The 15,624-nt window shown below is 40.1% G+C and overlaps 2 protein-coding genes across 2 annotated transcripts; both read right to left on the reverse strand.

Moving 5' to 3' along the window:
* Window positions 1–1,141: 1,141 nt before the first annotated feature.
* LOC129150582 (transmembrane protein 230-like) lies at window positions 1,142–1,745 on the reverse strand. Its single transcript, XM_054722439.1, has one exon. The coding sequence runs from the start codon at window positions 1,728–1,730 to the stop codon at window positions 1,293–1,295; it is 438 nt and encodes a 145-aa protein (XP_054578414.1). The 5' UTR covers window positions 1,731–1,745; the 3' UTR covers window positions 1,142–1,292.
* A 3,134-nt stretch (window positions 1,746–4,879) lies between these two features.
* LOC129150572 (amine sulfotransferase-like) lies at window positions 4,880–15,112 on the reverse strand. Its single transcript, XM_054722389.1, has 6 exons — window positions 14,971–15,112; window positions 12,716–12,924; window positions 10,344–10,470; window positions 9,513–9,607; window positions 7,306–7,492; window positions 4,880–5,047 (listed from the first exon to the last, which is right to left on the reverse strand). The coding sequence occupies exons 1-6, from the start codon at window positions 15,110–15,112 to the stop codon at window positions 4,926–4,928; spliced, it is 882 nt and encodes a 293-aa protein (XP_054578364.1). The 3' UTR covers window positions 4,880–4,925.
* Window positions 15,113–15,624: the final 512 nt, after the last annotated feature.

Genomic DNA, 15,624 nt, shown 5'->3' on the forward strand with positions numbered 1-15,624 from the left:
TTCTTTTTCAGAAAATACATTCTTTTCTTTATCTTCTACAAACCTGTCTATATTTTTATTTACAACACTTCAGAAAGTATTTCTTTTTATGGGATAATACCATTTATTCTAGAAAATACTGCTGCTTTATCAATTGCAACCTTTCATTTGGAGCCATAGCCTTAACTGTAGACATATTCCATATTCAGTCCTTTTCTCTAGATTCCTTCTTCACCTCTATCACAGCCAGATTTATCACGAAACTAATGAGACTTAAGCTTTAGTGCCCCACCCTCGGACAGGCCCATTGCCATGCCCTGCGCTTCATTTTGTATTCTTTTTCTTATGAGACCCCTTCAAATTATATAAGCTTCTGCCCTATTTCTATATAGGACTCAAAAGGAAAAGGCTCATACAAATAAAAAGCAACCCAGTGTCCTGATTTAACCTGAGATTATAACATTGCAAATGAGCAGTCTACTGTAGTTCTCTTGGGTTTTGTTAACTTCCAGCGAATAGATGCAACTCACCGTGACTTTGGTTAATTTTGAGTGAAGTCTTCTGCAGAAGCCTCTTTCACAGTGAGAAATTAACACTTTGGGGAACATCTATGTGGCAGGTTATTAATAGAAAATACTTTGACCCCTACTGAAACCCCAAACAGTACAAATTATGGTCCCAAACTCTATGTCAGAGTACTAAGGTACTTGTATAAGCTTATACTGCTAGAAAGTTTGCATCTGGATTTAAAGCCAGTCTGTCTTAAAGCTCATGGGGCCTCCACACAACACAAGTGTTGTGCTCTTTTTATTTTTCCTAAGTCGATATGTGATTTTACCAAGATCATCCAGAATGCAAGTTAGAGATAAATGTGGGGGATAAGGTCCTCGGAAATTTTCCAAATAAATTACTTGGTAATAGGAAATTAGATAGACTGCATTTTTCCATTCGTCACAAGATAAAAAAATATTAATAAGGACTATTTCAAAGATGTGCTCAGCTCTAAATAGGGTGGTGGAGGCAACATTTTTGTCCCACAGTACAACTTCTTACTTTCCCGTAAAACTAATATCGCTAGTCTTCCATTATTCATATTCACGTGGACAAATCTGCCCGGGGTTTTAGCCAGGGCCAGGAAAATAAAAGTAGAGCACGCCCTGGCTTCCTGTTTGTCTCATTGTAAATTCATTTAACATTCTGGGCAGGGACTTATAAAATCTGGCCGTCGTTTTGCCAGTAGCTGCAAAACTGCAGAACTCCTTAACCCTTCGACACGGATTTCTACAGCTGCTGCCAAATGCCTCCAAGCTCCGCTAGTCGCCACAGTCCGGAAGGTCTTGGTAGGAGTAGCCACGGCGGCCTCGATGGGCTTGGCAAGCGACGAGCAGGTGGTAGCACCCGGGCACCAGCACCAGGATGCCCACGATCAGAACGGCCACGGCCCGGGCGGGTCCCACTCGGCTGACGGAGCCGGCCAGCAGGAGGCAGCCGGCGACCACGAGGAAGGCGCCCATCAAAAACTGCAGGGCGAAGCAGGCAATGGCCTTGTAAGGGGTCTTCGGAGGGCTTTCCTTCAACTGGAGCAAGCGCGATCTCGCCACACCTGGGCATCTTTGGGGTTCACAGCAGCGCTCAGCCGGCGAGGTTTCCTCCTGAGGGTTCACGGGTCCATCGTCAGTGCAGGAGAGCGCTGAGTATTTCACTTTGCTTCTGGGGATCGCAGCGGGCACGTCGGTGCGAGCGGGCACCATGACCCACAGAGCGGGCGGGAGCTCGCCCGCGGCGCACCGGGGGCCGAGGCGTCCCGGCCCACGCGCCCCCCCGCCCGCCAACGGCTCTCGGACCGCGCGGAGGATTTTCCCAGCATCTCATTCACCTACTCTTCCCCCCACAACCCCCCAATTAACTCCTGGTGGGAGACAGCTTGTTTTTGATGGGATCCCTCTTTTATCATGCAAAGCTACAATCCCTTAGTTTGATGGCATGTTGGTCCCATGTGTTACATTCTTAGGCCGCTTCTGGTTAACTCCCAGACTTTTGATCGCTAAATTTAGATGGAATAGATTGGATTGGATTTATTAGATTTCATTCCATTTCAGAGGATTTCCATTTCCTCTAAAAGTTCAGAATCACATCCTTCTTGTCTTACCTCCTCTCCCATTACGCTAACGTGAGGCACGCGTAGCTAATCTGATCAGCCTCAAATGGAAGCAACCCTGAGTGAAATCCTGGCTCGGCTCTGGTCCCGGATTTGGGGACTGGAATAGGCGGTGTTTCCCTGGGCAGGGTGGTTTCCTGGGGCTCTTTGTCCATCAGAGTCCAAGAATGAAACCACAGAAGATGGTATAGCAAAGGCGGAAAGTGAAGAACAAGCACAGACGCCCAGTGGGGAGGGGGAAAGAGTCCCACCTAGTTCCTTTTTCCATGGTTTATAAAGGCTGCAGTGTGTGTGTGTGTGTGTGTGTGTGTGTGTGTGTGTGTTTGTTTTTGTGTTTTGTGCCTCCATATCCCCTCTGATTGGTGGGTACTCCCCTTTGATTCGGTTACTACAGTAACTCCTGAGCTCAAAGGTCAAACCTCACATGGGACTGTGAGGCCCTCCTCCCTCACTGTTCTCCTGGTTCCTCTGAGCTTTCTACCTCCTTCTTCATTTTGTAAATATGGACATTTTGCTACTCCCAGTTCCCTTGTCTTATGGAAATGTAACTGCTGCCTCTTCCAACTCCGTTGTCTCAAGGAAATGTAACCTTTTGCAACTCTGTAGCTCTGTGTTTTTTCCATGGGTCCCCTTTGATAGATCCTCCCTAAATGATAGATCCTCCCTTTTACCCCAACTGGTGGGCGGAGTATGAAGTTACCTTCAGCCCAGAAATACCTGAGTACCTAACCAGGCACCTTGTATGGACATATACATTGGCTAACCAACCAGCACCTGCCAAATACCCTAAGCCCTTGTTCCTCTATGGACCATACATTAAGCCACCAATCAGCGTACACCAAGTACTCTAAACCCCATTCCTTCCCATTCCTCTCCTCAAAAAGCGTGTTCACCTCTGCACATGTTGCTGTTTGTCCCTTGCGAGACAGCCCGGCAGGTCTCTTTCCCCTAATCAAGCCCGTAATCCTGGTTTTCTGCTCCCGACTGGTTTCTCACCCTTAATTTTTAAAAATGCCCTAAACCTGCCTATTTCACCCCTAAAAATTGCTATTACACTACTTCCTTCTGTAAAATGGACATTGTAACGTGTGCTGTGTAAGATTGTGAATACTTACTGAATTAAGTATGCAAGCTGCCTTGCTTATAGCAGTTGCCCTCCATGAAACTTCAAGGCATTTCATTCCTACGAGTATTTGGGGCTCATCTTACCTTATAATAGACAAATATGCAAATTGACCGCACCTTCGCTACGCCCAAGCCACCCCCATCAACCAAGCCACGCCCACCAGGAAACCGTTGCAGGGACGATGGGGTGTGGCGGAGCCCAAAGCTGGGAAAGCCTTGGGTGGAGGCTTTCCCGGCCTTGGGCACCAGCCACCAGCAGGGAGCCTGCACGGATCGAAGGCAATGACCAGGGTGTCGGCTCCTACGATCCATAGCAGGGACACTGGATGCGGCCCAGCCCAAGGCCGGGAAAGCCTCGGGCGGAGGCTTTCCTGGCCTTGGGCACCAGCGGGGAGCCTGCACAGATCGCAGGAAACCACTGGGGGTCGGCTCCTTTGATCCCTAGCAGGGACGCTGGGTGCCGCCGAGCCCAAGGCCAGGAAAGCCTGCACCAATGGATTTTATGTAACCCATCTGTCCCTCCTTTGACTGCAATGTATAAAAATAGAGATGACTCCCTATTATCTGGAGCATTATCTCACTTAGTTGGGGTTCTGCTTCCCGGCAATTGTTGACAGTTTGGCTCAAATAAACTCACAAAAAATTATTACAGGTTTGAATGTTTTGTATGTTAATACTTCTTAGTAGAGTACAATTCATCTTAGAATTTATCACCTACTATAGTCATTATGCCATTTAATTCAATTTAACCTAATTTAGATGTGTATTTTAAATTCAACCAGCGAGTTCTATGTTTTAAATGTATTCTTTTGTATTTGGTATTACCTTGCTATCCAAACTAGAACATAAACTTCTCTGCGGAGTAACTGTATTTCTTCAAAATTTTCTTAACCACAGAGATCCTCGCAGTGAGCCCGTTGCTTTTAGTAAACCCAGTGTTTGTTGGTTAAATTTACTGCAAAATGTAAATATAGAACAAGACAATTCTCCCTACAAGTACTTAAATTTAAATTATAATATTACTATTATTAACAGAGTATTTTATAATGCATAATCTCTTCTACCTAACATCTCTCAAACATCATCCCGATACACCAAGGCTGTGGGTTAGATCCCCATCAGGGCACATACAGGAATCAACAAATTAATGCATAAAAAAGTGGAACAACAAATCCATGTTTCTCTTTCTCTCTCTATATCTCTCTCAAAATCAATATATTAAAAGAAATTTTAGTGATCTGTTAAAGTATTAAATAGATCCATGTGCTTTCGTAAGAGTTCTCTATTTCAACATTCACAATTATTTTAAATCAAAGAATTAATATTTAATTACAATAATAAAATACATTTTAATGTTTCATTAATACTAAATTTAATTGTAGGTAAAGAAAAAATACACACTACAGAAAACTCAGAACATTTACAATTCTTATTACATGCTTCCTGTTTTTCAATTTATAATGCAGACTATCTCCTAAATCATTTTAATTTTTGAAATTTCAAAGTGTTTATCAAACTCCTGGCAACTAATCTAAGCACAGTTTACTCATTTTTTATTAGTAAAGTTTTATAATTAACATTTGCATAAGAAGCACAAATTAATGTGTCTATTAAAATAGCCTCTCTAGTTAGTAGATGTTTTTAGAATTCTTTTACACTGACTTTACTCCTCATTTAAATCCCAGATGAACTTCAAAGGCAAATCTTTCATGTTCCTTTGGAATATTTTGTCAAATCTTTCATTTTGCTCCACTGTGAAGTGATGTTTCCAGTCTCCAACGGTACCTAGAAATAAGCACACGATGGGCACCTGGGTGAGTAAGTGGCCCTATCAGGGCACGCGTTCCTTCCCACCCACTTTAACCTCCTCTGCCAGCCTCCCCAATATCTGTTAGTTCTCCATGGGTTTGGTACTTCATGTTCCCTTACACAGAAATGAACTAAGAAACAAACTTAAAAACACTTATAAAGTTCACTATCCTCAGCTATTATGCTTTCTCCAACCACTACCATTAAATTATAGTCTTTTATTGAGATGGCATAACAAGAGTAAAATAGGTTACTAGCTTTAATTTTTTTTCATATATTTTACTGAATACCAGGCACCAAAGAAATACAAGTACCATATCATTTCACTCATATGTGGAATTTAATGAACAAACTGAACTAACAAGAAAAATAGATTCATAGATAGAGAGAAGACAGACAACTCTGGTATGGGGTAACTATTGGGAGTGTGGGGTGGAGAGATTGAGAAAAAAAAGAGAAAGAACTCATGGACATGGACAACATTGTGGTGATTGTGCAAGGGAGAGAGGTGGGTACAGATGGAAGATGGGGTAGGAGGGATAAATGAGGATAGGGAAAGAATAAAAGAGAAAAATATATATCTAAAAAAAAAAATGCTGGGCACCATACTTGGCAAACTATATCTATCATGTAATATAATTATTAACACAACTCCACAATATCAGCATTTCTTCATTTTTAAAATTGAAAAAACTGAAGGGATTAAGAAGTACAAACTGGTCATTACAAAATAGTCATGGGATGTAAAATACAGTATAGGCAATATGGTCAATAATATTGTAATAACTATGGATGGTGCCAGGTGAGTACTATAATTATTAGGGGGATCACTTCATAAATTATATAAATGTCTGACCACTATGCTGCATAGCTGAAACTAATATAAAATAATCTTGAATCTCAACTATAATTTAAAAAGTAAAAATAAATAAATAAAAAGCTAAAGATAAATAAATAAAATTGAAAAGAAAGCCCGGCCAGCATGGCTCAGTGGTTGAGCGTCGACCTATGAACCAGGAGGTCACAGTTTGATTCCCGGTCAGGTCACATCCCCGGGTAGCAGGCTCAATCCCCAGTGTGGGGCATGCAGGAGGCAATCAACCAATGATTCTCTCTCATCATTGATGTTTCTATCTCTCCCTCCATCTCCCTTCCTCTCTGAAATCAATAAAAACATACTTTAAAATTAAAAAAAAAATGAAACCCAAAGATTTTCAAGTAATGAAATCAAGGTCATAGAGGGTGTTCAGAGTTATCATTGCTTCAGTTTTACTTGATGGAAGTTAGAAACTGTCATTAAGCCAATTTTTAAATGAAGATTATTGGGCATCTTCCACTATCAAATTTTCTTATTTAAACATTATCATTGGCATTTGGAACAGTTAGCAAGCTATTTATGGGCATGAAAATTACTTTGTATTTGATCTAGTTAAGCAATGAGACTTAAAAGCTGAAAATAAATGGGACAAAAAAGAAACACTTTAAAAAAATTAGCAACATCAAGAGCAATTTCAAGAAGATCTTCATTAATTAAGAATAAATATCCATCATCAAAATGCTAAGTTATGGGTAAATTAATGGATAAAATATGAATAAATGAAGTACAAATTATGTTCTAGAAAAATGTTCATTAAAAGATCAAAAAAATTTTAATTGAAATCAAGAATTATCAGGGGGAATATATATTTATTCTTAATTGCTGGCATGTCATAGAAGCAAAATAAAAATTAATTGCATGTTGTTATTGAATACTTGAATTCATAGCATATTGGTTTCATGAAGTATTAAACTACTTTTTACACTGAAGATATTTGATACATGAGGAAATAACTATTAACTCAAATTCCCACTCCCACAACAAAATACATGTTGGGTTTACTTCTAGAATGTTCTAGGAGAAATAAAGAAAACCAATAATTGGAGCTGTTCTGGTCTCATTTATACATCACCTTCAGGTAAGACTTGCTAAGCAATTTTAAAGAGTAGGGACACGTAGACTAAAAGGAAGGAATGTAATATTGATTAATTAGGTTCAAGTGTTAGACTATGTACTACAAAACTGTTTAGTGTCCTGGGATACTTTTCAGGGCCATTTGCAGTTAAGATCTTTGATTCTCTCCAGGTCCCAATGACAGTACTTAGAAAGACACAGTAAACACACCCTTAATTAGTGTAGGGACCAAGCAATCACGGAACTCTCAACACTTTTGCTCCTAAAACCCCCTGAGCATCACCTTTGCGCAGAAAACGTCCGTCATCTGTTCTTTTCCCAATTTCATGTTTTAGAATCTCTTCATAATTTGCTTTTGGATCAGACTTCATGTTCTGAAATGTAGACTGTTTCACAATAGCTTCCACATCCTCTTCACTCAGTTCTTTCTCAAGAAAACGGCTGATTTTAAGCACAGAACTTCTGAGATCCTGAAAGAATTGTGGGTATGAGAAACTATTCAGCTTACAAAGTACACGAGTTACATCCCAACATCTTGATCACATTTTGGAAAACCGAAGGTGATTGGACTTACTGTAAGTCTAAAGTTTGACAAAGATATATTACTTTCCTATTCCTTCTATGAAAATGAGTGCTCTGGTTGTCAGCGTTGTTAGAGCTTTCTACTGTTTGATTTTATAAGGACAACACACTTTCATTCACCCATTCACTCATTCAACTAGCACTTTTTGGAATCTTGTGTTTCAGAAACTGTGATAAGTGCTGGAGAAGTTTAAGGGAACAATAATATGCTATCTGTGCTTGTTAAGAATTTACAATTTCATGAGAGAAAGAGTAAAGCAAGTAATTAAATACAATGGCTACAAAAAAAAGGAAAGTCCAAGTTTGGTGGCTTCACTGGTTATTTCTACCAAACACAAATTAAAGAAGAATTAATACCAATCCTCAAACTCTTCAAAAAAATCAAATCAAAGTGGAGGAAATACTTCAAACTCATTCTATAAGGCCAGCATTACCCTGATACCAAAGCCAAATGAGAACACTACAGGAAAATAAAAATAAAAACCAATATCATTTATGAAAGATAAGATACAAAAATCCTCAACAAATTACTAGCAAAACAAATTCAGTAAAGTATTAAAAGAACTATACAGTATGAACAAGTGGGATTTACCCCTGGAATGCAAAGATGAACAGCCCTAGTTGCTTTGTCTCAGTGGATAGAGCCTCGGCCTACACACTGAAGAGTCCAGGGTTTGATTCCAGTCAAGGGCATGTACCACGATTAGAGGACCCTCCCCAACCTTGCATGGTCTGGCTCCTATACAATCTATCTTAATCTCAATCATTACCTCCACCTTGCTCTTTAACTTCTTCTTCCAAGATATCATGCACCTGACTGCTTCAGATAATTTGCACATTCTCTTTTCTTGGCTTAGACTTCTCTTTTACTTCTCTGCAAACTCGTATCTATTAGCTTAAAGTTGTCATGTTACTTTTCCAGAAATAATTTGCCTATTTCCTACACCAAATCAGTATATTTCATGTACTATCTTTTATCATACCTGCACTTTTCCTTGATAACAGTTATCATAGGTTTGAAGTATATATACCTACTTAGTGAATACTTGTCTTCCCTGTTGGACTATAAGTTCTATAAATAAAGGGTTCAATTGTCTTTGTCTGATTATTTAGGGTCTGTCACATAACAGGCATGTTATAATCTTGAATTAATGAGCAAGTAAGATATGTAGCAGTGAGTCAACATATAATCAGAGATCACAAAATAGTGAACTTCAAATGTGTTTGGTTTGGTTTACACAATGTATTAAGACAGTTTTCATTGGATGCCAACATGTAAATATTATGTGATTTCCATGAAAGCTACATTTCAAGATTCTCTTTAATAAAAACAACAAAACAAAACACAAAGAACTTGCATCACTGGGCACACAATTACCTCTGACTAATTGGCCAAATCTTAGTGGCTTCTCGCCCCAGGGTTGTTTTTGTTTGTTGTTTGTTTTATTTGTTTAATATTCTTGTTGATTTTTAGAGAGAGAGAGGAATAGAGAGGGAGAGAAACATCGTGCCTCCTACCAGGGATCAAGCCTGCATCCCAGGCCCTGCCTGGGAATCGAACCACCAACCCTTCAGTGCATCGGATGACACCTAACCAACTAGTCACACCGGCCAGGGCTGGCCCCAGCATTTCGAAGTGCCTTTGCTCTTTTTTCCATCACTGGTCTTGTGAGTTTGCCCCTATTGACACAGATGGGAGCATGAAAAGGAACCACAGAGATGACTGTGTGCAGTGAGAGGAGAGCCCTGAGGAGGCCAATAGCTAAGGGAGGGGCAGGCATTAGAAACCCCTGAAACGGCACGAGAAGTAGTTAGGTACCAAGAAAACCGGGAAAATGTGGTTCATTAAAACCAAAATAAAAGAGGGTTTCAAAGAAATAATTTGTAAAAATAACCTTCGCCTCTTACCTTTTTCATTTCCTCATACATCATAAACAGAATACTGAAGTCATGTCGGTGCTCATACCAGCCTCTGATGTGATCAAACCAACGGCTTCCTACCACTGGGGGGAAATTAGTAAGTGACAAGGTGAAGATGTTGCGCTTACCAAACAGCAAACTAGAGTCTTTCTTTTCTGTTCCGGCGTCCTCCGAAAGGAAAGGAGAGCCCCCACCACGAGACATCTGTGTTACCTTGTAAAACGGTGCTTTGGGAAACAATGACATGATTTCAATGGAAACCTGCCTTTCCTATGTATGTAGGGAAAGCAGCAGTGAAGAAAAGAAGAAGCCCAAACAACTAATTGTGAAGATTTAAGGTGAGCTCCTTACTTTCTTGTTTCTTCCACCTGAAAAACATTCTTTATTTCTCCTTTTATTATCTAAATAAGTGAGAGCCCCAATTCCACATTCCACAAGCCTCTGACATCAATCTATCCTCCTCAGTGTTGAAATGAATATTCCATCGCTGCCATATAAGGCCTACCACAGGTCCACGACAGAACACAAACACTGCATCCACTTTGAATTGGTGCACCACTGCGGTTCTTTTATGATCTGGTCAACGTATTTCTTAAACAATATGCCTTTGGAACCATAACAATCCCCAAAGTGGTCGTGGTGAGAATAGAAAAGCCATTGGGTGGCAAATTAAGCTAACAGAGTAGTAACCACTTGGGTGCATCCAGCTTCTATCATTACTCTTCTTTATCGCCTTAAAATACGTTCCCCAAGTTTGAGAATTTGGCTACATGGCAACATGGCCTCATAAACAAGTTGAATGCATAAATTCATAGTTACCATTTCCATCTAGAAACCTTTTCATGAAATGTTCCATATTATTCCCAGCTTCAAGTGTGACCAGCACATTTGAAAAATGAAAGTATGAAGTCATAACATCCTTGGGGTTTCTGTAGACGTAAACAATCTGTAGGAGGTATAGTAAAACAATTTTAACAATTCTTGGTTGTTCTTACAGGTTGTTGTTATTTTTGTTGTTGTTTTTTCACACCAACATGTCACTATATGAATGCATAATAATTTGTTTCATCCAGCCTACTACTCATGGAAATTTAGGTTATACCTTTTTTTTTTTTTTTTGCTATTACAAAGACTGTTGAAGTAATCAACTTTATTCACATAATATTTTACATGCACAAGCATATAGGAATAATTTCTAAAAGTAAAATTATTTATTTTTAAGGTTGGTTAATATTACAAATTACCCTGCATAGAAACTATTTCAGCCCTAACCAGTTTGGCTCAGTGGAGAGAGCATCAGCCTGCAGACTGAAGGGTCCCAGGTTCGATTCCGGTCAAAGGCATGTACCTTGGTTGCAGGCACATCCCCAGTAGGGGGTGTGCAGGAGGCAGCTGATCTATATTTTTAACTATCCCTTTCTCTCTGTTAAAAAAATCAATAAAAACATATATATTTTAAAAAAAGGAACTGTTTCAATGTACCCTCTGTAAGTGTTAAGTGACATTTGATAAAAAGCCAAGATAAAAAAGGAAAAACTACTTAACAGGTAATGTTGAAACAAATAATTATCCATCCTAATATATAAAATCCCTGGGTCATAATGACGAGTAATGACCAGAGGCTGACCAACCAGAAGTCAGTGCTGGCCCGCCCCCAAGCAAGCTGTAAGGGGCAATCAGGCAGGCAAAGGGGTTAGGGGTGATCAGGTAGGCAGACCAGTGGTTACGGATGATCAAGTAAACAGGCAAGTGGTTAGGGGAGATCAAGTAGGCAGATGGCCCCTCGCAGGGTTGGCCCCACCCCCAAGCAAGTGGTTAGGGGTGATCAGGTAGGCAGACCAGCAGTTAGGGGTGATCAGGTAGGTAGGCGAGTGGCTAGGGGCAATCAGGTAGGCAGATGGCCCCTCGCAGGGCTGGCCCTGACCCCCAGCAAATAAAAAGGGAGGCCCAGGCCAGCCAGGCCATGCACCCCAGCCTGTCGCCTGCAGAGGGAGGACACCGTTGGCAGGGGAGGGGGGCAGGGCTGCACAGATGGCAAGCAGTGGCAGTGGCAGGGTTGGGGCCAGTTGCCTGTAGCCCGGGGGGGGGGGGGGGGGGAGGGAGGAAAGCACTGATAGGCCCTGATCTCAGGCCAGGCCTAGGGACTCTACCAAAGGGGTCCCAGATTTTGAGAAGGTGCAGGCCAGGCTGAGGGACCCCCCAGAAGTGCACGAATCTTCGTGCACCGGGCCTCTAGTATAGTATAAAATTGGAATTTTACTTCATACCTCACAGACCAAAAAGAAATCATTTAAAAATAGATTAAGGATTTAAATATGAAAGCAACATTTGACATCTTAAAAATAAAGTATATATTTCTGGTCTCAGAGAAGAAAAGATTTCCTAAACAGAAATATTTCTTTCTTTTTTTTATTTTATTTTATTGATTTTTTACAGAGAGGAAGAGAGAGGTATAGAGAGTTAGAAACATCAATGAGAGAGAAACATCGATCAGCTGCCTCTTGCACACCCCCTTACTGGGGATGTGCCCGCAACCAAGGTACATGCTCTTGACCGGAATCGAACCTGGGACCCTTGAGTTTGGCCCTAGTCTGTTTGGCTCAGTGAATGGAGCATGAGACTGTGGACCAAAGGGTCCCAGGTTCGATTCTGGTCAAGGGCAGGTACCTCGGCTGTAAGCTCCTCCTGGCCTGGACCCTAGTGGGGGCCCATGCAGGAGGCAACCAATCAATGCGTTTTTCTCACATCGATATTTCTCTCTGTCTTCCCTCTCCCTTCCACTCTCCCTAAAAATCAATGGAAAATATCCTCAGGTGAGGATTCAAAAAAAGAAAAAAGAATGTATATTGCAATGTAATATATACATTTGCTGTAACTTACCTGTCCATCAATACACTAAACATTGTAGAGCCATACAATAAATTCTACTAAACCACTAAAAGGAATAGAATTTCATGTGCTGTCATCAAAGAAATGTTGCTGTATGCTATATAATCACACTACAAGCAATGTGTGGGATGACCCAATTTATGTATATACTTATAATTCCATATATATTTTATGTGTAAAACAGTATCAAAGATTATAATGATCACATTTGAAAGACTGTGGATGAGTAGGGCTAGAGAAAAATATTTGAAGATAGTATTTTTGTTTGTGCCAAAGGTCCATAAGCTATTTATATGACTTACTTTAGCTTTTTTGCGCTTGAGACCTTTTGGTACCAAATAATACGGGAGGTGGGAACAGAAGAGGCGAGGAGATGGTCTTTTGAGAAAGTCTGTTTTGCGTATATTGTATTCCAAGAAGGGGACTCTATCAAGCGTTGCCAAGTCTTCAGTTCTATTACGATGTCCCTCAAAATAAATCAAGCTTAATATCTGCTGAGTCCAGATGGTACCTGTAAAAATAAATAATTTCATTTTCAACACTGAATTAATTTTTTATTAATAATGTCAATAATTATGCCATCTATTGTAAAACTATTTGGAGCTTTTTCCTTCTTTTTAACCACTCTAAATATGCCAAGGAAATGTGTCCAACTTTTTCTTCTATGTATTTTACATTAAAATTAGTAAAGATAAAATTAGGTGTTCTAAGTTCCCTTTTTCTCAAAAAGAGTTGTGACAGTAGTGATTAGTTCAATCCTTCAGCTCTTTTGTTCCCTGTAATTCATGTACATTCTGTTCATGTGACTTTCTGCGGCTATCTCTGTTCCTCCTTCCTTAGTCTTGCTTAAAGCTTTACCTTTTGGAAATACAGACAGTTTAAGAGCTCAAGACCCCTTTCAGCTTTTCTTTTCAACGTTGTATAGGCCTCCCAATACAGTGCTAAATGACAGTGCTGATAGGCATTCTTGTCTCATACTTGATTTTAAATGTTTCACTATTGCATTTGATGTCTGTGGTAGTTTTGGTAGATTCTATTCATCAGGTTAAAGAAGTTCACTTTCTCCCTAGTTTGCTAATAGTCTCCCTTAGGAATGTATGCTGAATTTATTAAATGCTTGTTCTGCACCTGTTGAGATGATAATCCAGGCTTTCTTCTATACTCTAGTAATGTGGGTGAACTGCATTAATATATTTTTAAACCACCTTGAAATAAAGCCACCTTGGTCACAATGATATCTTTTTTTTGACATTGCTAGATTTGTTTTGCTTATATTTATTTGGTTTAGGATTTTTGCACCTATGTTCATGAATATATAATCAATGTTCTAAAAGAATGTGAGGTGTCAATAATCTTGCAATCATTGCTACTCAATTGAGTAGATTTAATAGATACAGTAGGCTTTTATAAAGTTTATGGTGGCCCTAACCAGTTTGGCTCAGTGGATAGAGAGTCGGCCTGCGGACTCAAGGGTCCCAGGTTCAATTCCGGTCAAGGGCATGTACCTTGGTTGCGGGCACATCCCCAGTGGGGAGGGTGCAGGATGCAGCTGATAGATGTTTCTCTCTCATCGATGTTTCTAACTCTCTATCCCTCTCCCTTCCTCTCTGTAAAAAATCAATAAAGTATATTTTAAAAAATTTATGGTGAATCCTGGAGAGTCACTCATCTCCCCTCTAAGATGAGCAAGACCCCAGCAGGTTGGACTAAGGACTGGTGTGTGGTGTGCCAAATACTTAGGCTGGATTAAGGGTAACGGAAAAATTGTTATGGGCTGCTTAACCTAAAACTAAGCAAACTGAGGCACCACCAACATCTAAGGGAGGGAAATAAAAAACACCTGATATCAAATGTGCCAACACATTTTGCAGAGTAGAAAAATCCAGGGAAAGGCATTGTATTACTCATTTGGGGAAAGTAAACAGGGTCCTGAATTTCAAAGTCATTGGTAAAAGGGAGGGACTGGAACATTTTCATGAAAATCAGGAATGATTTTTTTTTGTATTGACTTTGACTCCAATGTATTTTTGGGCAATATTAACCTCTTTGTACAACATTGATTCAAGAATACCAATCACCCTGTGTTCTAAAAAGCACATATAAAAACTAAGCTTTTAAGGGGAATGTAAGATTTGAGAACAATTTACTTTAGTTTAAAATTATTTCATTATGATAGGGAAATAAAAGTAATTAGAGTAATTGAAAAGCACATTAGGAATTAGTTCTGACTGAGAGATGCCGCTAATCAAAATCCTGCTGGATTTTTAATATATTTTCTTCCATTCTCAGAGAAAGCCGACAGGTCAGCTTTGACCTAGTATCTGCTTTGGCTCAGTATTTGGTTCCTTCATAGGTGCCTTAAAAAATGACAATATATGCATTTTAAATGACCTTACATATGAAAAATTTGAGATTTATTTAACTTTATTAAAAATCCTAAATGGTGCTCTCAATGTAGGCTTGGTACTGTTAATGTCTGGAAAAGGGCTCATTTGTACACATGTATTACCAAACCAGAGTGAAAACTGGTAACAGGTAGTCCACTCCTCAAACTTACCAGATTTTGGATATGTAATTATGAAGACATCATCATCTCTAATTTCAAAATCATCTAGATTTTCTAGAAAGTCAGCATCAACTAAAGGAGATTCAAAATTATAGCCTTTAAAGTTCAGCAAATATGTGTCTTTGTTGTCCATACTTATTCACCTACAAGTAAAAACAAATAAAATTCTTTTCTATTTCTTGTTATTTTATAGTAATTACTAACATTTATTGAGTTTTCAATATATGCCAAGTACCTTTTAAATGTCATGTGTCCCAGCCCATGCCATACTAAACAGCATCCTATATAATAAAACCCTAATATGCACATAAACTGAACTACAAAACCACAGGTCACTATGATGCGAACTGACCACCAGGGGGCAGACGCTCAATGCAGGAGCTGCCCCCTGGGGGTCAGTGTGCTCCCAGTGGGAGAGCGCTGCTCAGCAAAAAGTGGGTTCAAGGCTGGTGAGCGCAGCAGCGGTGGCAGGAGCCTCTCCTGCCTCCACTGCAGGTGGGCGGTACGGAGTGAGGGGTCCCAAACTCTGAGAGCCCTTGACTGTGAGAGGGCTGTCTGCCTGCCGGCTTAGGCCTGATCCCCCTGGCAGGCGGACATCCGCGACGGGTCCCAGACTGGGAGAGGGTGAAGGCCGGGCTGAGGACC

Source organism: Eptesicus fuscus, chromosome 10 (genome assembly GCF_027574615.1).
Source record: "Eptesicus fuscus isolate TK198812 chromosome 10, DD_ASM_mEF_20220401, whole genome shotgun sequence".
NCBI classification, from domain to species: domain Eukaryota; kingdom Metazoa; phylum Chordata; class Mammalia; order Chiroptera; family Vespertilionidae; genus Eptesicus; species Eptesicus fuscus.

Bases quoted from the DNA above. Each gene is read 5' to 3' on its own strand.
- LOC129150582 (XM_054722439.1), bottom strand. From the start codon at position 1,730: ATGGTGCCCGCTCGCACCGACGTGCCCGCTGCGATCCCCAGAAGCAAA.
- LOC129150572 (XM_054722389.1), bottom strand. From the start codon at position 15,112: ATGGACAACAAAGACACATATTTGCTGAACTTTAAAGGCTATAATTTT. The intron at 10,471-12,715 runs GTAAGTCATATA...TACCTCCTACAG, and splicing joins TCAAGCGCAAAAAAGCTAAA to ATTGTTTACGTCTACAGAAA. The intron at 9,608-10,343 runs GTAACTATGAAT...ATTTCCCCCCAG, and splicing joins AAGGTTTCTAGATGGAAATG to TGGTAGGAAGCCGTTGGTTT.